The sequence below is a fragment of the Zingiber officinale genome, chromosome 7A (genome assembly GCF_018446385.1).
Source record: "Zingiber officinale cultivar Zhangliang chromosome 7A, Zo_v1.1, whole genome shotgun sequence".
Taxonomy (NCBI): domain Eukaryota; kingdom Viridiplantae; phylum Streptophyta; class Magnoliopsida; order Zingiberales; family Zingiberaceae; genus Zingiber; species Zingiber officinale.
In genome coordinates, this window is record NC_055998.1 from 43,596,177 (window position 1) to 43,622,447 (window position 26,271).

The following is a 26,271-nucleotide window of genomic DNA, read 5'->3' on the forward strand; positions in this document are numbered from 1 at the left end:
TTGATGAGTATGTCATCGACATAAACCTCTACATTACGACTTATCCGCTCTCTGAATATCTTATCCATCATTTTTTGATAGATTGCTCCTGCATTTTTTAGTCCAAAGGGTCTGACAGTATAACAGAAAGTGTCATCGGTCGTGATGAAACAGACCTTCTCTTAATCTTCCCGTGCTAGAGGGATCTGATGATAACCTTGGTAGGTGTCCAGCATGCAAATCCTTTCGCACCCTGAAGTTGAGTCCACCATTTGATCAATCCTAGACAGCGGATAACAATCCTTGGGGCTAGTGCCGTAGTTGAGGTCGCAGAAGTCGTTGCAGACCCTCCACTTATTATTGGGCTTAGAGACCAAGACCACATTAGAGAGTTGGGACGGGAACTGTACCTCTCTAACGTGACCTGCTTTCCTGAGCTGATCCATCTCAGCTCGGATGATCTTATTCTGCTCGGCCAAGGAATTCCTCTTCTTCTGTTTAACCGGTCGGGCATCGGGCAGAAGGTGTAACTTATGCTCGGCCACCTTGGGCTTGACTCAGGGTAGCTCTTCAGGAGACCAAGCGAAACGCCCCTATTGTGAGTCAAACACTGGATCAAGTCCGTCTTGACCTCCATGGGAAAATCGCTAGATATGCGGGTGAGACTTTCAGGGCGCTCAGGGTATAGTTGAACCTCTTCTCAGGGGAGGGGATCCTCTGCTATAGGCAAAGGCTCCTCTTGGATGACGTGGATCCTCCTATCCTAAGTTCTCTGGGCTTTGCGAGCCTCTACCTTTACCATGTCTATGTAACATCTACGAGAGACCAACTGCTCTCCCCTTACTTCCCCAACCTGGTCTCCTACTGGAAACTTGATCTTTTGGTGGAAAGTGGAGACTGCTGCCCGGAACTCATGTAACGTCGGTCTTCCCAGGATGACGTTGTAGGAGGATGGGGAATCCACGATGATGAAGGTGCTCCTCCTTGTCTGCACCAGAGGTTCAGTACCCAAAGATATGACCAGCTTAATTTGGCCCATGGGGTGTACTTCATTTCCAATGAAGCCGTACAAAGAAGTGGCCACAGGTTGAAGCTCGCTGGTGTCGATATGCATGTTCTCAAACACACTTTTGAACTGCACGTTGACAGACCTCTCGGTATATACGAAAACTCTGGCCACGCGACTGTTGGCTATAATGACCTTAATTATGAGAGCATCATCATGAGGAAGCTCTAGGCCCTCCAGATCTTGCGACCCGAAATTGATCACGGGCCCGGTCGCTTGCTCTCGACTGCATCCCACAGCATGTACCTCCAGACGGTGCTTATGAGATTTTCGTGCCTTGGTAGAATCCTCGTCTGTGGGCCCTCCAGAGATCATGCTGATCTCTCGAACGATCGTGTTGCCCTGGTTTTTTGCCTCCCTGGCTTCCTAAGGCTCCTAGTCGTGACCGAGCTGCTGATTACCTTGTTTGACAAGATCAGGCTGAGGCCGGCTGGGTTGGCTTGCCCCGACCGCGACCTGTTGGCTGGTCAGTATCCTTTGTTGAGTCCTAGGCGTGATTTCGAGTGGAGGTGGGCCCAGCTCAACGGCACGCCTAGAATCTCAGGTGAACTGAAAGTAGTCACTGCTGGCATGGGTGTGGGAGCGATGGTAAGTGTAGTAGCGCGGTCCCCACGACCCAGGCTTTGGGACTTGAACAGCTGCCACATGCAGAACTAGTCGGGTATCCAGACTGGAACCAAAGGGTGGTCGGACATCCCGAGCACTCGGAAGAGGATGGGCTGGCGGCTGTGGTGCCTTCTTTTCTAGTTTGTTGGTGGAAGTAGACACCTTGTCTGCTTTTCGTCGAGCAGTCTGAACCTCTTCCACATTGATATAGCTGGCGGCCTTTCCCAGTATCTCGTTGAAGTTCTTTACGGGATCTCGAATGAGATCCCGGAAGAACTTCCCCTCTACTAGTCCATGAGAGAAGATGCTCATCAATATTTTGGAGATGACTGATGGAATGTCCTGAGCCACCTAGTTGAAACGCTTGATATAACTTCGCAAGGGCTCAGCTGACCCTTGCTTGAGCGCGAAGAGACAATGATCTATCTTTTGGTACTTCCTGCTACTAGCGAAGTGGCGCATGAAGACTGTCTTGAAATCTTGGAAACAAGTGATGGACCCATTCGACAACCCGTCAAACCATTTTTCTGCTGAACCGAATAAAGTATTAAAGAACACTCGGCACTTGATGGCATCACTATATTGATGCAACAGGGCAACATTCCTAAACTTACGGAGATGATCTTCTGGGTCCTGACTACCATCATATTCACCGATAGCAGGAGGCTTGTATCCTTTGGGTAACTTTTCACCGAGCACCCTTGTAGAGAAGGGCACTTGCTCCTCAGGGTTCATTCTGAGCTCCTCCCTGAGAACTATAGCTTTACCCTTCTTAGAATCCCTGGGCAGGGAGCTTTCTGCCTCAGAAGCCTACGGTTGCTCTTTCTTATTATAGTCGCTCAGGCCTTTGTGATGGTAATCGAGGCACAACTCTCGATAGAAGGCCGAGGGAAACTTCTCGGGCTATTTTCTTTTGGACCCTCTGTCAGAAGCATGGGTCGGCTCCTTAGAAATTGTCTACATCTTGTAAGGTCGAGAAGCGGTGGTCTGCTTCTTGGAGGTTGCCCGCCTCTTGGCTTCTTTGTACAGTTCATATTCTCATGCCGTCATAGTTACGTTGATTCTGCTGGTGTCCTCCATCTTTACACACCAGAACAGGTGATGTGCGTAAATATTATGATAGTTTATGCATGCTTTTACGCACATTCGCTTACTTTATATGTACGTATCCTTTGTATGATCTCCTCTTTTATCATGTATTCATTATATATACTCTTTTGTACGGATATCTGCTTTTTGTTTGATTTTGTGTTGACAGGGATAACTTTCGGAGAGAAAACAACGTTTGTCGACGCACCAGAGCAAGCCAGAGAACACGACCGTGCAAACTTTGCACAACCGTGTGGCCAAACAGAAGGGAAGATGTGCACGACCGTGTAACCCTTACACGACCATGCAGCCAAACCAGAGGTGAATCAGAACACAGTCGTGCAACCCTACATGGTTGTGCACCCCATGACCGAGGCCAAGCAGCACATGGCCGTACAACCCTGCACGGTCGTGTACCCAGGAACCGAGCCCTAACATCACACGACCGTGCCAATTAGCACGGTCGTGCAGCGCATCCAGAGCCCAGTTAGGGCACGACCGTGCCATCCTTGCACGGTCTTGCTGCCGCGCCGTGCCCTAGCCTATAAAAGGGGTTTTAACCCCTTTTCCGAGGAGGGAGGAGCCGGGAGGAGAGCCGTGAAGAGGAGATTCATTCTGGAGTCATTCCAAGCCATCCAGGACATCGATCCAGCGACCTTCCATCACCACCTCAACTCCAGAAGCAAAGGATTGGATCCGAAGATCACTCGTCGTTATTGGATAAGCATACTTCTTCTTTCTCTCTTCGTTTTTGAGGATTGTATGTTTAGATTCACCATGTCTTCGGGTTCTTCTCTAGCGTCTATAGAGTAGAATCTTTGTTCTAGAACGAGGGAGAAATTGTGGATTGGTTTTGATGTAAAACTCATATCATGTTTATATTCATTGGATGATTTTATTTTCTTTGTTTTGATTCCTCGATCTCTTTATCATGTTGATTGATTGTGCAGGAATTGTCAACCTCATAGAGGGAATACCTTAGATCATACACCCGAGGGGCCCTAGTGACAGGGGTAACCCGTTCATGGACATCTAGGGTACTTCCTCGAAAGGAGAGGTGACTCCTTCACAAGGAAGTAAGAGACCAAACCTAGCTTCTTAATTCTATCCTTGATAACATCAGTAAGAGTCGTGCCCTTGCGATCTACCAAGGCACCTTAATGACATGGGTTAACCGTAATAGGATTTCATTGGGATTGTCTTTGTCTGGTGTTCAAAAATAGTTGCTTTAGCTTCCGGCGATGCATGCCGATGGACAATGAGTATAGGATAATATGGGATACATCAATACCACCACAATAAAACCGAATTCCTAGAACTCTTCATTAACCAGGTTGATTTCCTCTCGTTACTAGTTCTCATTCCCCGCTTTCTGATCTCTTTTCTTAGATTACTTACAACTATCGATAGTGTAGCTAATCCTAAGTGTGCCAGCACTAGTGCTTATAACCAGTCCTTGTAGGTTTGATAATCTTTTATATTACTAACGACGAATCCGTGCACTTGCGGAATAATAACAAGTTTTTGGCGTCGTTGTCGGGGACTGCGTCTATAAAATTGGTGATAGTTATACTAGATAAGACTAGACTTTGTGTTTTTTTCCTTTATCTTTACTTCCGCTTGCATTTAGAGATAAATAATTTACTCTTGTTTTTCTTTGCTTTCTGCATTTTTATTAAAAACAAAAAAAAAATCATTTCTCTTCTTTACTATAGTTCATATTCTATTTTTGCATGCGAAGAGTTAATCTTTCAGGACAGCTCCTACCGTTTGATCCAGAGATTGATAGGACTTTCCTACGAAGAAGAAACCTATAGAAGGCATTTCAAGTAGCACAGGAGTCTTCAGATATGGTTAATAAATTGATGAAGGATTATGCAGCACCTTATGCACGAGGGGTTCGATCTAGCATCACTCGACCACCAATCGAAGCTAACAACTTTGAGATCAAGCCTGCAGTAATCCACATGGTTCAGATGAATTAATTCGGAGGAGGACCGTATGTGATCCAAACCACCACTTGGAACTTTTCTACGAGATCTACGACACCATGAAAGTGAATGGAGTCCCTCTAGAATCAGTAAGGTTATTGCTCTTCGGATTCTCCCTGAAAGACAGAGCCAAACAGTGGCTGAATTCCCTTCCAGCAAATAGCATTACATCTTGGGAGCAGTGTGAGTAGAAATTCCTGGAAAAATTTTATCCACCGAGCAAAACTGCCCACATGAGGAACCTAATCGCAAGCTTAAAACAGGTAGACTCTGAATCATTATTTAAAGCTTGGGACATATTCAAGAGCATGCTGAGACAGTGCCCCCATCATGGCCTTGAGAAATGGTTAGTTCTACACACCTTCTACAATGGAATCAATTATCACACGAAGGTATCCCTCGATTCTGTAGTAGGAGTAGCACTGATGAACAAGAGCCTTGATGAAGTTGAAGAGATCATAGAGAATGTGGCATAGAATCACCATTAGTGGGCATCAAAAAGATCTGGTGGTTCTTTCTCAGGGAACCCAATAAAAGTGTCAGGGAAATTCGACGTAGATGCGGTCACTCTCTTGTCTGCAAAGCTGGACGCTCTGACCAAGAAATTTGAGGCCATGGGAAACAACAACAACACGGTCAATGCGATAGTTTGTGTTTGCGAAACTTGAGGAAGTACAGATCATGCTCAAGATACTTGCCCCCTAGGGCTAATACAGGCACAGATAAACCAACTTGAGCAGTGTGATGCAATAGTCAGCTACAACCAAAGGCAAAATAATCCGTACTCTAATACATACAATCCAGGTTGGAGGAATCACCCAAACTTCTCATACCGGAACAATCAGGATCAAGGGCCAGTAAAACAAAGCTATCAATCTGAACAATAGAGCTACCAACCTGGGCAACAGAACTACTCAGCTGGACAACAAACTTTTCAACAACAACCTTCATAATTGTCCAAAATCGAAAAGATGCTTGAAGAAGCTCTCTCGGAGCAAAAAGAGATGAAGAATGAGATCAAGCTATTAACTCAAAGAATGAAAAATTCTGAAAAGCATCAAAAGATACAAGATAACCAGATAGCCCAGATAGCCCAATCCATCTCAAAAAAATGTAGAACCGCCACATCAACGACCCCCCTAGAGCCGGTCCCACGGATATGGAGGGAGGTAAATACAGGTACACAGCTGAAAGCGCATAGCCGGGACGCTAACCCCAGGCAATGACACCCCGAGGATCGAACCCTGGACCTTTCGGCCATGAAACCATGCGCCCCCAGCTGTGCTACGCCCTGGAGACTAGCCCAATCCATCTCAAGAGCACAGGGAACATTTCCAGGGAAGCCAGATATAAATCCAGTGGAACATTGCAACCGCATTGAGCTAAGGAGCGGACGTATTGTGGGAGACCCCCAAACCATTACTCAAAAGGAACCTGACTTAGGGAAGGAGCCCTCTCTCCTGATTCCCAATCAGACTCAAAACAGGGATGGAGAGGAGGCTACTAAAAAGGTTGAAGAAACTCTTCAAGTTCCCCCACAGAACCAGACGATTCCTTTCCCTCAGAAACTAACAACCTCCCATAAGGATGAAGAATTCAACTGATTCCTGAAGAAGATCAAGGAGATTTGCATAGAAGTACCACTGATAGATGCATTGCACCAAATGCCGAAGTTCGTAAAGTTCTTGAAGGGTATTCTATCCAACAGGAGGCAGAAGGGCGACTTCAAAACCGTAGCATTAACAGATAATTGCAGCGCTCTCCTCATGGAAATTTCTTCACCAAAGCTTCAGGATCTAGGAAGTTTCTCTATACCGTGCAAGATTGGTTCTGAACTCATACCAAGAGCTTTCTGTGACTTAGGGGCCAGCGTTAGCCTACTTCCGTACTCTTTATGCAAGAAGTTGGGCCTCCAGAACATTAAACTGACCACTATGGCACTGCAACTAGTTGACCATTCATACAGACACCCAATGGGAATAGTGGAAGACATGCTAGTAGAAGTGGGTGGATGTATAGTTCCCACAGACTTCATTATCTTGGATTTTGAGGAAGACCCCAAGATACCTATTATCCTTGGAAGATCATTCCTTGCCACAGCTGGAGCCATCATTGATGTAAAACGTCACAGATTATCCTTGGAGATCAGCAAAGAAAAGATCGAGTTTGATTTATCTAATTCCTCCATTTGCAACCCCTCTCCTCAGGGCAATTCTAGCAAGATCAACATACACAAAGTCGAGAAGTGCAGTTTCCATGGGAGTTCCCCTCCAGCAAGCAACAAGAAATACATTTGTCCTGCATGAGTGAAACTGAAGGTGCAAACTAGAGCATTAACCCTAAGAGGAGAGCCATGCTTCCACGGGTTTAGCCCACATTGACTAAAACGAGGTCGAGCTAAAGACCTAAACAAGCGCTTCTTAGGAGGCAACCAAAGGGTTTTTCATTCTAGATTATTGTTTTGAGCATTTTTATTATTTCTTCACTTTTGGATATTCATTTTCAGGATGTGCAGAGCCTCCACGAGCTGGCCATGAGAATTTCATGGGCATGGAGGCGTCGGAGGAACCGAATGAGCGAAAGGCGAGTCACCGTGAGCCTAAAAGAGTCGGTCGTGTGATCCCACACGGTCGTGCGAAGCCAACAGCAGGATGGAGGCCACGACCCGTGCAACCTTGCACGCCCGTGTGGCCTATGCAGAGAGAAGGAGGGCATAGCCCGTGCCACTCGGCACGCCCATGCGAGACTGCCCGAGAAGGAGAAGGCTCAGGCCGTGCCAATTGGGACGGTCGTGAGACGTATTCAGAGAAGAGGAAAGACTAGGCCGTGCTAGTTGGCACGGCCGTGCGACCTTGGCCGAGAGGAGAAAAGAGAAGGCTGTTCCAATCGGCACGATCGTGCAAATCCATACCTAACCCGACCGTGTCTATAAGACACGGTTGTGCCCTTGCCCGTGTGCGCTGCCCACCTCTCCAAAAAAACCCTATTTCCTTCTCTTTCTTTCCCAAAAGCCTTCTCCTCTCTACTATACCTCATCAAACCCTGATTTGCCACCTCTAGAGCTCACTTTTGCTTAGATCTACATCTAGATCTAACACTTCTTCAAGCCACAAATCCGAAAAGAGAGAAAAAAAACTTCCCTATTTTTCCTTCCTTCTCCTCCCTCAAGACCCATTTCCACAAGAAACTCTTCAAAACCTTGCACCATGTCGCAGATCTTGAAAAAACTTCATCGAGGAAGCAGTGGATCTGGCGAAGGAGATGCACCATGAGGCGACAAAGGCAAAGGGAAGGCATCTACTTCAAAAGGCAAAGGAAAAAGGGTGGCACACTATGAAGGTAACGAAAATGAGTTCAATATTATTTTTAGAAATTATGAACAAAAAGCTAGATATGATATCCTTGTCACTAGGAAAATTACATGCACTAAATATATGGATACCATTACTATAGACATATTAGGAATTAGGGATGATGTAGATTGGATGATAAGCTCTCTAGACTGGAATGATATTATGTATGCTCATGCACCGACCTACCCCCGCCTAGTCCTTGAATTTTTGAGCTCACTTGATGTTAAATTTTCTTCTGAAGATGACTATGTAGGGGTCATAACTTTTAGGATGATGAATAAAAAAGTTCGATGGAATTTTAGTGATTTCAATAACTATTTTGGTTTACCCATTGATAGTACCCGAGGATTTGATGATGAAATTAGGTGGAATAAATTTTGGACGTCGATAACCGGATCAAAAGACCCTTATGAGCCCTCTAGAGCCAAAGCATCCCACATGCAAAACCCAATCTTTCGATACCTTCACTGAGTGATGAGCAAAACGATCTTTGGTTGAGGAGAGAGTGATGGGATAGTTAGAAAGATAGAACTCTATTCTCTTTGGGCTATGTTAAATAAAGTTGATTTTGATTTGGGATTTCATTTTTTGCAAACTTTATGGAGGGCAGCTAAGGCATCTTCGGGGATGATAGTGTTTGGTGGATTGATCACCCAAGTAGCATTCAATTTGGGTTGTGCACTTGATGGATTAGAGGTGATTCATGGTAATGACAAGATCGACATCGATTCTTGTCTTGCTATGAAAATGATTTGTCGGGATGAGAGTGAGTTTGCTTTCCCTAAAACCAATGATTTTCCATTATCCCTTCCTTGCCCCGAGCACACTTCAGTTCGCGACCCCATGAATTGGGTGATTGCTGATTTACACCTTGAGACTGTACCCTCCATTGTAGAAAAACCCGAGTACCACCAAGAGCCCTCGTCATCAGGACTCCCACAGCTTTCCGGACATCCAGACCCTCCTAGACACTCTTTTGCATATGGCATGGGATCCTCTAGTTTTGATTTTTCTGACTTCCATACATCTTTAGATTTCCTTCATGAGGCACAAAATATCCAACAACGATTGTTGGAGGGTCGCTTCAAGTTATCTGACGACCAGTTTAGGGAGGTACAGGATCATTTTCGGTTCACTAGGGACTTCTATAGTCAGGTGACAAGGTTCGTTCAGGACTATGATGTTGACCAGGAAAGAATGAGAAATTTTATAGATGATATGGATATCACTAGACAACAAGCAGACGCCCTATATCAATATCATCAACACCTTGGGCATCTTCTTGGTATTCCTCGATTTCCCCCTGACACACATCGGGGACCTCCTTATCCTCCACCCCCGCTGCCATATTGATTTCATCGGGACGATGAAAAGTCTAAGTCTGGGGGGGGGGGGGGGGGGGGGGTTGTGTCTGTCCGCACAACCTGAGTCGAGTTTTTGAGTTTTCTTTTCTTTTTGCATTTTCTTTCTACTTTGCATATCTTTATTTTTAGTCTGTTTTGTTTATCTGCATTTTTTCTAGTTTCATGTTTTTATTTGCATCTCATTTGCACTTTGCTTTGTATATTCACATTTCTAGTTTTGAGGCATATTTGAGAATATCAAACCTTCTACTTTTTCTGCTACTTGTTCGATAGCAAAATGACTAGCATTTTCTTAGTTTATGAGTTGTCAAGATAGTGTTAGTATATTTGGTGTATCTCCTTTCTCTACCTCTAGTAGCATGAAATAAGCTAAGTATTGTACGAAATTTGATATAAGTTTTGGCCTAACCTTAAGGATCTTATTTACACTACACCTAAATACTTAAGCTTGAATAGTAGAAATATTTTTGGAATAGTTATGATTCATCCGAATTGGTTAGTACTTGTGTTCCCATGGGGATTTCTTATTTACATTTTGGTTATTGGACAACCTCAGATCATGAAAGCTCATTTGGAAAAAATCTAAATCCCAACATATGCATCCCATATGTGTGATTAATGCTACATAACACCAAAAAAAAAAGAAAAAAAGAAAAAATAAATAAATTAAAAAATAAGTGATAAAAAAACAGTTGTCGTGAGTGGAAACTAATAATTCATCCCTTTAAGACCGAGTTAGGTTACTGGGGAAATGAATGTTATGTTTCTCTTGATTCCAAGAAGTATCCTTTGAGACCTTGTGTAACTTAAGAAAAACGAACCAAGTATGTGGCAGGTAAGTGTCTATCACCGGGAACATTAGGAACCCAATCGTATGACAACTTAACTAGGATAAAGAATTGAAACTTGAAGAGTTTGAGCTACTTATTGCACCGAGCACAAATAACTTATGTTTAGGTCATACTTAGGTAACTTCACAATCATGCTTATCAATGAAATTAGTTGATAGAGTTAGGCGAATGCACTAGGGATTATGAAACACTACCAGACGCTCATGAACATAGTTTGTAGTATTTTGCTTGAAGACATTATGATAGTTTATGCATGCTTTTACGCACATTCGCTTACTTTATACGTACGTATCCTTTGTATGATCTCCTCTTTTATCATGTATTTATCATATATACTCTTTTGTATGGATACCTGCTCTTTGTTTGGTTTTGTGTTGACAGGGACAACTTTCGGAGCGAAAACAACGTTTGTCAACGCACCGAAGCGAGCCAGAGAACACGACCGTGCAAACTTTGCACGACCGTGTGACCAAACAGAAGGGAAGATGTGCACGACCGTGCAACCCTTACACGACCATGCGACCAAACCAGAGATGGATCAGAACACGATCGTGTAACCCTACACGGCTGTGCACCCCATGACCGAGGCCAAGAAGCACACGACAGTACAATCCTGCACGGTCATGTCACCAGGAACCGAGCCCTAGCATCACACGGCCGTGCCAATTAGCACGGCCGTTCAACGCATCCAGAGCCCAGTTAGGGCACGACCGTGCCATCCTTGCACGGTCGTGTCGCCGCGCCGTGCCCTAGCCTATAAAAGGGGTTTTAACCCCTTTTCCGAGGAGGGAGGAGCCGGGAGGCGAGCCGTGAAGAGGAGATTCATTCTGGTGTCGTTCCACGCCGTCCAAGACATCGATCCAGTGACCTTCCATCATCACCTCAACTCCAGAAGCAAAGGATTGGATCCGAAGATCACTCATCGTTATTGGATAAGCATACTTCTTCTTTCTCTCTTCGTTTTTGAGGATTGTATGTTTAGATTCACCATGTCTTCGGGTTCTTCTCTAGCGTCTATAGAGTAGAATCTTTGTTCTAGAACGAGGGAGAAATTGTGGATTGGTTTTGTTGTAAAACTCATATCATGTTTATATTCATTGGATGATTTCGTTTTCTTTGTTTTGATTCCTCGATCTCTTTGTCATGTCGATTGATTGTGCAGGAATTGTCAACCTCATAGAGGGAATACCTTAGATTGTACACCCGAACGGCCCTAGTGACAGGGGTAACCCATTCACGGACATCTAGGGTACTTCCTCGAAAGGAGAGGCGACTCCTTCGCAAGGAAGTAAGAGACTAAACCTAGCTTCTTAATTCTATCCTTGATAACATCAGTAAGAGTCATGTCCTTGCGATCTACCGAGGCGCCCTAGTGACATGGGTTAACCGTAATAGGATTTCGTAAGGATTGTCTTTGTCTAGTGTTCAAAGATAGTTGCTTTAGCTTCCAGCGAATGCATGCCGATGGACAATGAGTATAGGATAGTATGAGATACATCAATACCACCACAATGAAACCGAACTCCTAGAACTCTTGATTAACCAGGTTGATTTCCTCTCGTTGCTAGTTCTCATTCTCTGCTTCCCAATCTCTTTTCTTAGATTACTTACAACTATCGATAGTGTAGATAATCCTAAGTGTGCCATCACTAGTGCTTATAACCAGTCCTTGTGGGTTCAACAATCTTTTATATTACTAACGACGAATCCGTGCACTTGCGGAATCGTAACAACAGGTGAAGAAGTTTCCCACAGATGGCGCCAAATTGATTCTGTCCGGAGTCTGAGTCAGACGAAGGCCGGATGAAGTGTCACTGGCGTTGACGGGGAGAATACTTTGATGCTATGATCGCACAAGCTTTAGAGAACGGATCCCCACGTGGCCCCGAAGAACTCCTGGGCCTGCTCCGGCGGTATTAGAATTCTGCACGCACTCAGACAAGCACACGGAACGTTAGAGACCCAGAACTAGGGAAAAAGTCCCTGGATCAGGCCCTCCGACGCTCAAGTCAGGTACTTTTTCCCCAGAAGAATAGTGTACGAATGAAGAAGAAAAGTAGACAAGTGTGCGAGTGAGCGTACCTGCGCAAGGGAGAGAACATCCCTTTTTATATGACAGTATGTACCTTCTGGAGACTGACCCCTGTCAGAGGATGTCGGGTGTTAAGACTTGTCGAGTGGTGGAGGACATGTGACCTTCTCCTATAGACAGGAGGAAGGTTCTACTTGCAGATGATCCTAACCGCTAGAATATTCCCTGACATACAACAGATATTCTCCGACAGGTGGTTACAATTCCCTGACATGTTGTCGTATAGCGCCTTCTATCCTGCCCGGGTGTGATTAAGACAACCCGGGTCGGTCTATTGAGTGCTGATGAACAGATTGGTTGGATGGAGGGGCATGATCAGAGTCCCCTTCCGCCGGCCTTTATGACTCTGACCCCCCCCCAAGGGTGATCAGTTTTCTTACGTAGGCTAACTTGACAACCCCTGATCAGTAAAGTTAGGGCATGTTTGGTCCTGATCATGCTTCCTACCACAGACCTGGTTTCCCGACCGGTAGACCCCGTTCTGGCTTTATACGCCAGATGGCCCCGAGTGGCCCCCTCCGTATACTAACTGTCATATCCCATTGACTTCTGATTGTCACATCCCCTTAACTTCTGACTGCACATCCCCTTGACCAGACCCTACCATTATGCACCGTATCGATTTTTACATATGGCCAAGAATAGGCACAACAAAATCATTTCAATTCAAGTCCTCCAAGCAACGACCTTCCTTCTCCCCGTAAACAATTAGATTTATGCATTTTGATGAAAAAAGTAATGACCTTGCCTCCAAGTCAGATAAACTATTAGCTAGCTCTTTCGTTAGCAGTGCAAGTCACAATAGAATGAATAATGTCATTCTATACTAAAGGAAATTTATTAGACCCTGATTGCACACCGTTCGCAAGGACTAATTATATTTTAAGGAAAAAGGCCACACATTTTTAGATCATCCATCGCTACAAGTCAATGAGATATCATGAATTTCAACCCATTGACGGCCAAATGTTTCTCCACGGCCTATTAATGCCAAGTTCTTAACCACTATTATGAAACACAGCTCTCAGTTATGGGGCTTTTAGTTTAGAGATCTTAATGGTGTAGTGGAGTATGAACTGTCATTAATTAGATGCTTCCTTTTATTATGACAATAAGAATAAATGTTTGTCTTTTCTTCTATCGAACTACAAATTGCTAGTGTCTTCATTCCTGTATGTAATTATAACTTCAACAAACATGGATCATGGTCAATTAAATCACAAAGATCGTGACAACAACAATAGCAATATCATCGACAAAAGTTCAACTTCCACTGTACAGGCAGGATTGCTTTCTTCACGTATCACTTGAGTAAACCCACAATAAAATTACTGTTACAGTGTTTTGAAACAGAAAGGCTCTGCTCCTAATCTTTATCCCTGGAAGGTTTGGATGATTGTGTTGTGCCATGGGTCCGAAAGGTGCTGCAGAAGGTTCTCAAATGGCCCTTTGCCTGTCACGTTATGCTGGATAATAAACGCCAGGAAGGCCAACATTGCCAGTCTCCCTGCAAGAACACCAAAACAAGAGCAACTCTGCTTAATTAGTTCTGAATATAGATATATAAACTATTTCAAGTGAGGATGACTAAAACCTTAATAGATAGTTAGCTAGCTAGTGTTAATTTAATTACCATTGGCAAGTTCTTTCTCCTTAGCCTCGAGTGTGGGGGTGAAGTTGAGCGGGTTGAAGACGCTGCCAGGGTAGCCGCATTCATGTGGCGGCAAACTGTAGTTTTTAAAGATGGGGTCTTGGTTGACGCAGCCGGGGTTCTTGATGTCCTGCCACCTTCTGATCTCCACGTAGTGGAAGAGGATGAACTCGATGACGAAGAGCGTCGACGAGGATGCGAAGTACTCAGCCTTGCCGGCGTCGTACCACTGCGGCGCGTTTATGATGCCGATCTTGGTCAAGACCTCCGGAAGCAGCATCCCGACCACGCCGAGCATGGCCCAGCGCCCGTTGACGAGCTCCGCCTGCACGTACCACCGGAGGTTCTCAGGGTCCTCGGCCAGGCCGAGGGGATCGAATCCATTGTCACCTGGCAAACTGTGAATTTACTTTCAAATTAAAACGAGCAAGCAGGAGAATGAAGCAATCTAGTTAGACGCCAGAGGATTTCACCTTCCGTCGAGATAGACCGGCGAGGGAAGACCAGGGAGCCATTCACCCTTCTTGGCTTCCACCTTGAAGGTGGAAGATGGCAAGGATTTGGCCGGGAACAGCCTCGACGGTTGTAGTTTCCCAGAAGACACCCCTGTCAAGAATCTCGAACGGGAGCTGCATGGCCGGAGAGCGGCCGCAGATGCTTGCATTGCAACTGTGGCCATTATGGGGGAAAGCAAATCCGGTGAAGCGCCGACAATGAGTTTTCAGGCGGGAGATGAGGAAGGAGATGTTTTAGTGGATGCGAAAGTGGCTCCTGCTTTGTAGTCGGCAGGGGAGGAATGTTGTGGTCAGAATCCAGGATTGCAATCTGGCCGCCGGTTTTGTCGGATTTTAGTAAAGGACGGCTCAGATAAGCTGGGGGATTGAGCTGGCCAATGGGATGCGTGTATCCTTATCTCCCTCCTTATCCGATGCCTAGATTCTAGAGATCTATTGTTGCAACGGCATTGGCCAACAAAATGTTGTAATCCCCGTTTGGGACCCACTTGTGTGATTCTTCTTAGCTATAGTTGATTGGGCATTGAAAAAAAAAAAAAACTAAGTTGATTGTTCAAACACTGCTTAAAATCCGTTGGATCAGCAACAAATTACATGATTCTAATTATTAAAGACGTGGTTTTGGATGAAAGATAAGGAGTAGAAAGGGGGAAATTTTTTTCATAAAGTTGCATACCAAACTTTATTATTACTTACGTACATTTTTTTCATCATTTTTCCTTTTTTTTCTTATATAAGGAATGACAAGTCAAAGTGGAAGCAGAGTGGGTTGTTAATTTTGATTCAAAGCATTTGAAAATTGGCACGTTACTTAAGATTTTGATTGAAGCATTTAGAAAAGGTAGCCCAAGGCACAGAATTGATTTGATCGAACCATCTAGTTGGCCTAATTGGTCAGGAAACTTTATTTGTCTTACCATCCATCCAATCTAACCCAACTAGTCTATCGGTGTAAGTACTAAGTACCATGCATCACTATTCCAATTGAACCATCTAGCAAAGCTTTGGTTAGCTCATACTATCAAAATTAATTGTATCCTTTTAGTAGACATTGATTACCTCTTCAAATTAAGTCAATCTTTTATGAGTTTACTTGATTGGTTTTCAATGAATATACTTAGTCGCTGAATGACTAACCGTGCGCAATAATCGTTCTTCCTTTGTCTTGGCAGTCTGCATTCAACCAATGCAGTTGGTAGTGTTCCATAATATGTTCCTTGCTTCCCTTACTTTCCAAGCCATGGGAGATCCTTTTGCATGATCCATGCACTTGGGTTTCTTACATGCATCCAATTCCTTTTTTGGACTCCTCTGCCATTCCTTTCCCCTCCCTAAAGAATAATACGCCCAACACTTCAATTTAAATGTCACCAAAAAAATAAAAAAACAGAAAATGAAGCTTAGGAAAAAAACGAAGCACAGTTTGTAAAAGAAGACTGTCGCAATGGGAGTTGTCCTGGCTTCCGCAGTGTGGCTCTTCTTCCTACTTGGGGAAGCAGTGCCGATGGCCGACGGAATGGGCTGCAACTGGGGCACCCGATCTTCTCACCCACTCCCGGCGGACATAGTGGTGCGACTCCTCAGGGACAACAACTTCGACAAGGTGAAGCTGTTTGAGGCAGACGCCGCCGCCCTCCGTGCCCTGGGCCGCTCCGGCATCGAGGTCATGGTCGGCATTCCCAACGAGCTTCTTGCACCGCTCGCCGGCAGCGTCAACGCCGCCGAGCAGTGGGTGATGCAAAACGTCTCCACCTACGTCTCCCAGTACGGCGTCAATATCACGTACGTATCGTACGCACGCATGCATGTATGCATATCAGTCGTTAGTTATCTGGCTACTAGTATAACTCGTTAATTAATTATATATGGAATTCGAAATTTTGGAGGATTCAGGCATGTGGCGGTTGGCAACGAGCCGTTTCTGAAGACGTACAACGGGATGTTCGAGAACACGACTTTCGCAGCGCTGCAGAACATCCAGGCAGCGTTGATCAAGGCCGGGCTCAGTCGGCAAGTGCGCGTCACTGTCCCCCTCAACGCCGACGTCTACCAGAGCGGCGCCAGCGGCCTCCCCTCCAGCGGCGACTTCCGCAATGACATCCATGGCCTCATGGTCGCCATCGTCGGTTTCCTTCAGGACAACGGCGGCACGTTTACCGTCAACATTTACCCCTTCCTCAGCCTCTACCTCGATCCCCACTTCCCGCTCGACTATGCCTTCTTCTCCCCCTCCGCCAATCCCATCGTCGACGGCCCCATCTCCTACTCCAACGCCTTCGAGGCCAGCTATGACACCCTCATCTGGGCGCTCGAGCGCAACGGTTTTGGATCCATGCCGGTCATCGTCGGCGAGATTGGGTGGCCCACCGACGGCGACATCCATGCCAATGTTGACTACGCGCGCCGGTTCAATCAGGGCCTGGTCGATCGGATCAGACAACGTCGCGGCACGCCCAAACGACCTGCGCCGCCGGACATCTACCTCTTCGGCCTGCTCGACGAGGACCAGAAGAGCATCCAACCCGGTAACTTTGAGCCCCACTGGGGCCTATTCTACTACGACGGCAGCCTCAAGTACCAATTCGTGATGGATGACGGCCGCCCCCTCGTACCTGCACGAGGCGTCCGCTACCTCGAGCGACACTGGTGCGTGCTCTCTTCCACCGCCAGCGTCACCGATCCCAATATTGCTGACGCCGTCGGGTACGCCTGCGAGTACGCCGACTGCACTAGCCTGGGCTACGGCTCCTCTTGCAACGGTTTGGACGCACGGGGCAACGTGTCGTACGCGTTCAACCAGTTGTTCCAGGTGGCCAACCAGCAAAAGGGCGCATGCAACTTCTCCGATCTCTCCGTCGTCACCGAGACTGATCCCTCTCAAGGGAGTTGCAAGTTTAACATCATGATCGACGAGGGAAAGCACGATCGTGCTGTGAATACCAGTGGTACCGGCGGAGGTGGCGCTTTGCTCCGGCGTTGGGCGGCCGTGGCTATCCTGCTGCTATGGACCATCAGTTATGTTCTTTAAATTCTATATTATTGATGAAACAACGTACAAAATATTCTTGAACAGCTCAATTTACTGAGAGTACTCTACTTATTAACCAACCAAATTAATAATTTGTTTTGTTTACTATAGGAATTAAGGTAAATAATCTCAGAGGGCACACTAGTTTTATCTGCATTATCCCAATAGATTTACAACTAAACATTCAATGAATTAGCTTACTGATACTAATCTCCTGGCACCTTTGCCCTCTTCACCAAGCGAACCAGATCTTGCACCACCTCCGACATGGGTGGTCTGAACTCCGGCTCGGACTGTCAAACAACATTTGAGCAACAAAGTTAAATTGAAAGAGTAATGCAAGAATGGCCAACGTGACTGCAATCGAGCACAACAATTTTCAAGCCTGTTTGTAATTGTATCATGAGAACAAATGCATGTGAAGCACAATTTTACCTGGACACACAGGGCTATTACATCAGCAAATCGAGACACTGATTTCAAAGGGTATAGCCCCTTGAGTGCAGGATCGACCATCCTTTCCAGAGCGTCAATGTCATGGAGCTGAGGAGCTGCCCATTGCACCAACAATTGCTCCGACCTTGGCCTTGAGCTGTTGGAGTTTGCAAATCAATCAGACTGCAACATCATAAACTTAAAGCACAAGCAGCATTTAAACTTCCCGATTTGACCTCCGATAGATTACGAGCCTCGAGCATCATTTTTTAGGAAATTAACCGGGTGGGTCTTCTTTGTGAATCTTTTCAAAGATTACCTGTCAAAAGGTTTCCTCCCAGTCATGAGTTCCAGCATGATCACTCCAAAGCTGTAAACATCGCTCTTAAGAGTATACTGGCCAGCCATGGACAACTCTGGCGGATCATATCCCATTTTTATTTCAGATCCCTGTAAGAATCAATGAAGCCAACGCGGGATTGCATTTAGAAATTCATGGTGCCAAAATAAATAAATAAATAGCATAGGCGTCTGAAGTTCAGAACAAGTTGGAACCTTAGCTATGCATTCATTGAATCAAATTTATGCCAAGGTCAATCATTCATACAATTATCTATCATACTCAATAACACTGTACGCAGACATCTACAAATTCAATCCATAAAATAATCATAAGCCTCTGTAATAGAATTCCAGATGATCTTGGGCAGTGACATATTCTCCTACATCTTCATCTCAATATTCTCATAAATGCTCTAGTACTTGCAATCTCCAAAAACACCCATATATGAGTAGTAAGTTTTTGAACAACATTGGTTAGATTCTAGTGTTAGAATAAAAAATATATTTGGATATAGCTCGTAAAGTAATCAGAATTTTTTATGCAAATTAGCAAATCAGTTGCACTACTAAATGAACCCCTTTAGATCCCCTTAGGACAGGTTGAATTAAATAAGCAAATAAGCAAGTCAAAGGACTCTTACAAAAAAGTTTCATTAGGGAGAGTACAAGTGTATGAGTGGACCTTATTGATGCCTAAAAATGATTTTTCTTAGAGAATGTACATTGATAGTCACACTATCAACTAAATCCTTGTCGAGGATAGGTTTCCATACCAAGACTTATGACATGTTTGAGTTGGGTAGGAATTTGATGATTCTCTAAGATTAACCTGCGTAGTGGATATTACCAAATTAGGATCAACATTAATAACAAGTAGTAAACAATATTTAAGAAATAGGATGGACTATACAACTGGTCATGCCCTTCAAATTTTCAAACACTCTAGTACTTTTATGAGCATAATGAACTAAAATTCTGAAACCGTTTATAGGACAATTTCTCATAATTTACTTTGATGGCATAATGATTTATAGTTAGACACACAATACCTACATGAAACACATCTGCCTTGTCTTAGAGAGCCTTAAGATCAAGAAGTTATTTGTCAAACTGAAGTGCACCTTCCTATAGCCCAAGATTCTCTTCCTTGGGTTTATAATCCTTGTAGAGAAAATTAGAGTAATCAAGGATTAGCTCAAAGCCCATACCTTTCAGGAGGCTCAAAGCTTTCACAGTTTGCAATTTTCTACAAAAACTTCATTAAAGACTTTAGCGCCATTATAACTCCCATAACAAACTATAAGAATGGTGAGTTCCAGTGGTATAAATCTGCCTCCATAACCTTTAGGGAGATCAAAGAAAGAGTGACTAAGGTGTTGTTCTCTAATCCTTTTAAGGCACTTTATGATGTTCCTAAAGTAAGTCTAGAAGGGCATCTAATTTCTCCTTTTAGCAAAAGAACTCAATGAAATCAAACAATGTTATTCGATCTATGATAAAGAATTTTATGTTATCATCCAAGCTTTTAGACATTGGCATTGCTATCTACTACGTAATTAGTTCATCTTGCATTTTGACCACAAGAAAATGAGCTTTATCCAATTCTAAAAGAAGCTAAGTGTCAAAATGGTAGGTGGATTGAATTCCTTCAGAAATATGCTTTTGTCTTTAAACATTGACGTGCTATAGACAACAAATTTGTTGATGCACTAAGTTATGTAATAGCCACAATGCACACAACGAACACATGATACAATTTAAGCACCTTAACGAAGAGAACACCTGTCCTCTTAACTTCAGCCCAATCTTATAAAAAAAAAAAAGGTAGATCCGCTACCTTAACGGCACCACGGATATGGAGGGAGGTAGATGTAGGTACACAGGCATTAGGCGCATGGTGGGGTAACCTCCAGATCATCAGTTCCTCAGAATTGACTCTGGCCATTATGCCAAAGATGTCATGCGCCGACCATCTACGATACGCCCTGGGGGGCAAAAATTATCATGATTTGACTGACTTTGTGAATAAAGACGGTTATCTACTTAGGGTTTTGAGATACACATTTATGCATTCATAATATCTCACATAAGGAGTTCCTTATTTGGGATATGAAACCAAATGATCTAGTTGGATACTAAGGGAAAGATAAGATCATCATTCTTATTTTAGATTAATTTTATTAGCCCTCACAATGACAAGATGTTGCCTAGATCATTGCCAGATAGTTGACTCAACTAAACAATGTGTAAGTTCTTATACATCATTGTCAATTCCTTACGAACCTTCCAAAGACATTAGCTTGGACTTCATTTTAGATTTACCTAGGCCTAACCAAGGCCACAACTATATTTTAGCAGTGCTAGACTATTTTTCAAAGATGACACATTTCATCTGCATAAACAAACAACAAATCACATATAACCAAGTTGTTCTTCAGAGACATAATTACTCTATGGATTATCCACATTTATAATTTCAAAAAGGAATGTAAAATTTGTTAGTTATCTTTGGAAGAAGCTTATTTGCTTACAATAATTCAGTAAAGCAAAGTAATCCACTGATAAGTTTACTAATGCTATGTTTAATCCAAGGTGTGGATTGAAGAAGGAAAAGAATTCAAGCTGGAAGAAAAATATCAGGGAAAAGGAAAGGGAAAGAAAAGAAAAAGATGAGAAAGAAGAAGGAAAGGGAAAAAAAAAGAGTAAGAACTCCGGTGAATTTGTGGCGGCTTGCGACAGGCCATAAGTGAGGCCGTTGAACCCGCAATTGCGAGCAAGGCCGCTAAACTCATGGTTGCAAGTTGCCTCTTTCTTGCGGCCGCAAGCGACCTCACAGTGCCGTTGCGAGAGATTCGAGTGAGGCACGAGTTAACAAGGGAATGAAAATTTGTTCCGTCCAATTTCAAACTGACGAAAAAATATCCAAAAAATGATCCATGGATGAATTTTCTAATCCGCCCGCCCAATATTTTACAATGGATAAACATAGGAAAGGATATGCAATCAATCCTCTCTTGTCCGCACCTCCAAGTAAAATAGGGCTCAGTCATGTCTGACCTACGTTTGACAGTCAATGCTGATATAAGGAAGAAGATTGCACTAAGTTATGAAATTTATAAAATTTATGTTGATGAATAGCCTAAATTTAAGGAGAATAACGTAGTGACCTATCTGCATCTGCCTTGATCACTTCTCAAAACCTTCTTTAAAAATCTTTATGTTTGTTCCTTTTGTTAGGATATATAATAAAAGCCTAGTTTTTTGTAAACATTTATTTTGAAATAAGAATCGCATTGGTCAAATGTCTACATTTATGTTAAATGTAGTTGTCCATTTAATTTATATTGTAGATAACATGGTGTGTGGTGTCACACGGAAGATCATGTTATTAGTTCCTTATAAATTATAAATAGTAGCTCACAACTAAGATGGAATGGGACAAACCATTGGAATGGTTGTAATGTAATTTGGTATTAGTTTATCTTAACTATAAAATTACACTAGTACACTATGTGTGTATTGAGCAAGACCATTTGAGGTAGTTTCTTTTTATACTGACTACATAAAAGAACAAAACCTCTGTTATTATGGATGTGCGTACTCTTAATCCCGATATAATAACAAGCACATATACTTAGTATTTATTTCTTTGATTTATCAATGGGTAAGATTTAGTTCGATAAATCAATAAGCCCGATAAGTTAGAAAATAATATTATTTATAGTGTGTGTTGTTGATTATAGAAGGAAACTATGTCCTAGTAATATAGGTTGATGATGTCCCCTTGAGGAACTCATAAGGATTGTCATGTAAACCCTACAGGTGGACTCAGTCCGGCATGACAATGAAGTTGAGTGGTACTACTCTTGGAGCTAGATATTAATTAAGTGAGTTGTCAGTAACTCATTTAATTAATGGACATTCGATATCTTAAACATAGGGAGATTAATACACTCATGATAAGAAGGAGCCCATAATGTAATTTGGGATTAATGCGGTAGTTCAATAATAACTCTTTAGTGGTATGAGTTATTATTGATGAACTTGAATTGGGTGTTCGAGACAAACATAGGAAGCTCAAGCTCATCGAGAGACCAAAACCAATTTCTCCTCTCGGTTCCTATTGTAGCCTCTATAAAACCTTGTATTCACAAAGTCCACTTCTTACTCAAGTAATGGGTCGGACACATCCTTGTTTGGAGCAAGGGGGGCCGGCCAAGCATTGTTTGGAGTCCAAGAGGTGGTCGGCCCAAGCATATCTTGGCGTCCAAGATGTGGCCGGCCACTAGTGGAAGAGAAGAAAGTTTTGTTTTAAAACAAAATTTTGTTAAAATCTTTCCTTATTTGTAGTTATCTACAATGATTAAAAGAGAGATTTTATTCTTGTTAAAATTTTTCCTTTTTTGTAGTTATCTACAATGGTTAAAAGAAAGATTTTAATTTTGTTTAAACTTTCATTTTAGCATCCACTAAAGGAATAAAAGCAAGATTTTATTTTTGTTAAAATCTTTCCTAGTCATCCTCATGGTTTTAAAAGAGAGTTTTAAATTTTTAAAATCTTTCCTTTTATAGCTATCTACAAAGGATTAAAGAGAGATTTAATTTTGTTAAAATCTTTCCTTATTTGTAGTTATCTAAAAGAGAGATTTTAATTTTTGATAAAACTTTCCTTTTTTGTAACCATGATTTAAAAAGATAAATTTTAATTAATCTTTCCTTTTTTGTAGTTGTCTACATGTTTTAAAAGAGAGAGATTAATTTTAAAACTTTCCTTTCGTTGCCATGTACAATAGGAAATATAAAAGAAAGAGATTTTAATTGTTGTTAAAATTTTCTTTTTTATTGGGAGGTCACAAATAAGGAAGTTTTAATTATGTTTAAAACTTTCCTTTTTTGCCATGACCAAGATTATAAAAGAGAAGGAGAGGATGCCTCATGAGACACACAACCTTAAGCCCTCTTTCTTTTCCTTGGTGTGGCCGGCCCTTGCTTCTCTTCTTTCTCCTTGTTTTCTTTCTCTTAAGGCCGGTGGCACATCAAAGAAGTTCCATCTCCTTGGTGGCTTGCTACTTGGAGGAGAAGAAGAAGAGAAGGTAATTTCCTATTTTGACATCCCTTGGTGGCGCGAGAGTCTTGGTGGAGAAGAAGTGGTTCGGGTGGATTTCATCTTGGTAGATCGTTGCCCACACAACGTCCAAGAGAAAGAGAGGAATAAACAGAAGATCAAGAGGTCATTAGCTATAAAGAAAGGTATAACTAATTAATGGTTTCTGCTTCGAATTAATTAGTTAGTTTTCTTTGCATGGATTCTGAAACACCAACACAAGAGGCTAACGATTTTATGTTTCGATTTCGTGCTATCGATTTTGTATTTCGGTTTTGCGTTTCGATCTTGTGTTTCTATTGTAGTCTCTGTAGTTAAACCTAGGGTTACTGTAAGAAGTTAAATATTCAATTTCTTTGAAAGGCTTTGTCTAGGAAGTGGTGGATGATCCCATAACCAAGAAGGCCTAGTGCCTCGCCATGTTTAACCTGGAAGTCAATCTTTGAAATAGATATTTAATCAACTTCTGTAATATGGTTTAACTTAAGAAGATCAAATCGGTTAAACTTAGAGTAAAATTGTTAAGTATCATTTCCAATCCAAGTTTAACCTATGAAGAGCAACTTGAATTAATAATGTTAAGCATCATTTGCAATCCAAGTCTAACTTCAGTAGAGCACATGGGTAGCTAGGTTAAGTTCTGTGCTTGTACATATTTTTGTACAGGGAAACAGAACGGTGTTCCGAGGAGCAACCAACACCTTTAGGGTCTTTCTAATTGTGAGGAAACTTATTCTAATGCATATGTTATTGAGTTATTTACTAATTTAAATATTAGTCTAATTTTTAATGTTTGAAGCCTTAAGCTACATTTGACCTTTCTCATTTGTTGATTTGCCTACACGTCACTTGCACACAATGCCAATTCCTATGCTCCTGTTCATGATACATATCAATCCTCATACCAACCACATAATAGACACTAATATATTGTTAACTCCTTACTGTAAGACTTCGACCACCTAGTTCAAAGGAAAGGACTTTTGGCCATCAATATGCTTGGATTATTAAGAATGAGCTCCAAGGGATTGCTCCCAAGTTACTTAAAAGAAATGAAGCAATAGTTGCCCAATACATCTATAGAGACACCCTACTTAGTACCTACATAAGACACTATAGATCATGATCTCCCCACTGACTAGAGGCAAATCCTTCTTATTGGGGGAGAATAGCGTAATATCAAATGCAGAGTAGAAATAGTTTGAATTTTAAAATGTTTCAAGTTGTTTGGAAATTTGTCTTTGACTTAGTCGTGTTAATAAAATTTTTATTTTGTCTTCCCAGTGAGGTTTGGTTTGGTTTGCTTTGTGCTATGTTAATTTATTGAAGTCATTAACTAGGGTGTATCAGTCTTCCAATACCTTAGAAATGCTACCACTGGAAAATAAATTTAAAGGATGTATAATGTATACAAAGAAGATTATTATATTCATGAGACATTACCTGAAAATCTGCATTGGGGATAAGGCTTTCAAGTCCACAATCCGAAAGGTGAGGATTAAGGTCCACGTCCAATAGAATATTGGATGATTTCAAATTCTTATGGATGACAGATGGTGAGCAACCCTCATGCAGATACCTGTAGTAAGAATGTCTAGATGATCATGTGAATATCAAGGGGCTTTCCTCACAAAATTGTGATGATAAAGATGATCCGTGCATCTTCAATTTAAAGAAACATACTGTTATTTGTTTTGTGATAACATTTTTAAATTATAATCCCCTAAAAGAAAAAGATAAAAGAATACTTCTAAGAAATTTGATTGAAGATGTGAAAGGATTAACAATTCAACTAATCAGCAGAGGTCAATTCAATTTCATGCCTAAACTTCTGATCGAGTTTAAGATTCAAGAAAAGAATGTTAGGTCCTATTGATTAGATGATCACTTACTCTAGTGCTCTTGCAGTGCCAAGTGCGATCTTGACACGAGCATTCCAAGTCAATGGTTCGTCTGACAGTGGAAGGAAATCAGATAAACTACCATTCTTGTGAAAGTCGTACACCAACAATTGCTGCCCATGCTCAAAACAGTAGCCTACCAGCTCACTCAGATTTGGATGATGCAAGTGTGAGATATTTACAACAAGCTCAAGAAAGTTATCCAATGACCTGATTGGTAGGGATTTTGGATTCAATTTCTTCACTGCCAATACCTGCACAAGATCATCAAAGTTTATATCTGGTTATATTTGCACAACAAAGCTTGTTACATGCATGTATAGTCTATAAATAAAATGTTGGCAGGAAAGCTAAACACAATAATTATCACTTAATAGGACAAGATATCAATATTGTATTTCCAGAAGGTTACCAAGAAGATAAGTTAGCACTATTGACGGGGAGGTTTGGAAAAATCTAAAAAGATGACTAACATTCACATTTTAAATTTGGAATAACTTTCTCTAAGGGCATATTTCTAATTTTTGAAACCTTATTTAAAGACCTTGATTATTTTATAAAGTAACTATTTTTTACGCTACATTGGAAAAGCACCATCATAACTTAGAAGAGATATCTCAACAGATCAACGTGTTGATATTCACAAATTCACTGTGTCATCTTCAAACAAATCAAGGAATTTCTCCTTGAATATACACAATTATATATATGATGTCAATTACATGGATGCATTCTCTCTTGTGGCTAAAATTTCCTAATTCCTATTTTTCTTACATTGACAACTATATCTCAGTTCACTAATTAGGAAGAAGCCCCCACGGGCAAGCACAGTTGGTTCGTGCAAAGGTGTTGCTGTCAATAAGCCTAGGGTTGATTCCCAACGGGTGCGAAATGTCCCGTTGGT

The 26,271-nt window shown here is 42.3% G+C and overlaps 5 protein-coding genes across 5 annotated transcripts in view; 2 read left to right on the forward strand and 3 right to left on the reverse strand.

The window, feature by feature from the left end:
- Positions 1 to 1,585: 1,585 nt before the first annotated feature.
- LOC121999362 lies at positions 1,586 to 2,386 on the reverse strand. Its single transcript, XM_042554050.1, has 2 exons — positions 2,026 to 2,386; positions 1,586 to 1,938 (listed from the first exon to the last, which is right to left on the reverse strand). The coding sequence occupies exons 1-2, from the start codon at positions 2,384 to 2,386 to the stop codon at positions 1,586 to 1,588; spliced, it is 714 nt and encodes a 237-aa protein (XP_042409984.1).
- Positions 2,387 to 6,395: 4,009 nt separating this feature from the next.
- Positions 6,396 to 7,037, forward strand: LOC121999363. The gene has a single exon (XM_042554052.1). It carries the CDS (start codon positions 6,396 to 6,398, stop codon positions 7,035 to 7,037), a length of 642 nt encoding a protein of 213 aa, XP_042409986.1.
- A 6,583-nt stretch (positions 7,038 to 13,620) lies between these two features.
- Positions 13,621 to 14,801, reverse strand: LOC122001360 (chlorophyll a-b binding protein 4, chloroplastic-like). The gene is made up of 3 exons (XM_042556070.1): positions 14,516 to 14,801; positions 14,025 to 14,440; positions 13,621 to 13,898 (listed from the first exon to the last, which is right to left on the reverse strand). The coding sequence occupies exons 1-3, from the start codon at positions 14,719 to 14,721 to the stop codon at positions 13,765 to 13,767; spliced, it is 756 nt and encodes a 251-aa protein (XP_042412004.1). The 5' UTR covers positions 14,722 to 14,801; the 3' UTR covers positions 13,621 to 13,764.
- A 1,159-nt stretch (positions 14,802 to 15,960) lies between these two features.
- Positions 15,961 to 17,587, forward strand: LOC122001362 (glucan endo-1,3-beta-glucosidase 5-like). The gene is made up of 2 exons (XM_042556072.1): positions 15,961 to 16,339; positions 16,451 to 17,587. The coding sequence occupies exons 1-2, from the start codon at positions 16,002 to 16,004 to the stop codon at positions 17,583 to 17,585; spliced, it is 1,473 nt and encodes a 490-aa protein (XP_042412006.1). The 5' UTR covers positions 15,961 to 16,001; the 3' UTR covers positions 17,586 to 17,587.
- A 30-nt stretch (positions 17,588 to 17,617) lies between these two features.
- LOC122001361 (protein STRUBBELIG-RECEPTOR FAMILY 7-like) overlaps positions 17,618 to 26,271 on the reverse strand; it is a 30,461-nt gene continuing 21,807 nt past the window's right edge. The window contains exons 12-16 of the mRNA XM_042556071.1: positions 25,359 to 25,621; positions 24,910 to 25,045; positions 18,340 to 18,470; positions 18,021 to 18,177; positions 17,618 to 17,878 (exon numbers count right to left, since the gene is read on the reverse strand). Coding sequence (XP_042412005.1) covers positions 17,792 to 17,878; positions 18,021 to 18,177; positions 18,340 to 18,470; positions 24,910 to 25,045; positions 25,359 to 25,621 — 774 coding nt within the window. The 3' untranslated portion in view covers positions 17,618 to 17,791. The remainder of the gene's footprint in view (positions 17,879 to 18,020; positions 18,178 to 18,339; positions 18,471 to 24,909; positions 25,046 to 25,358; positions 25,622 to 26,271) is intronic.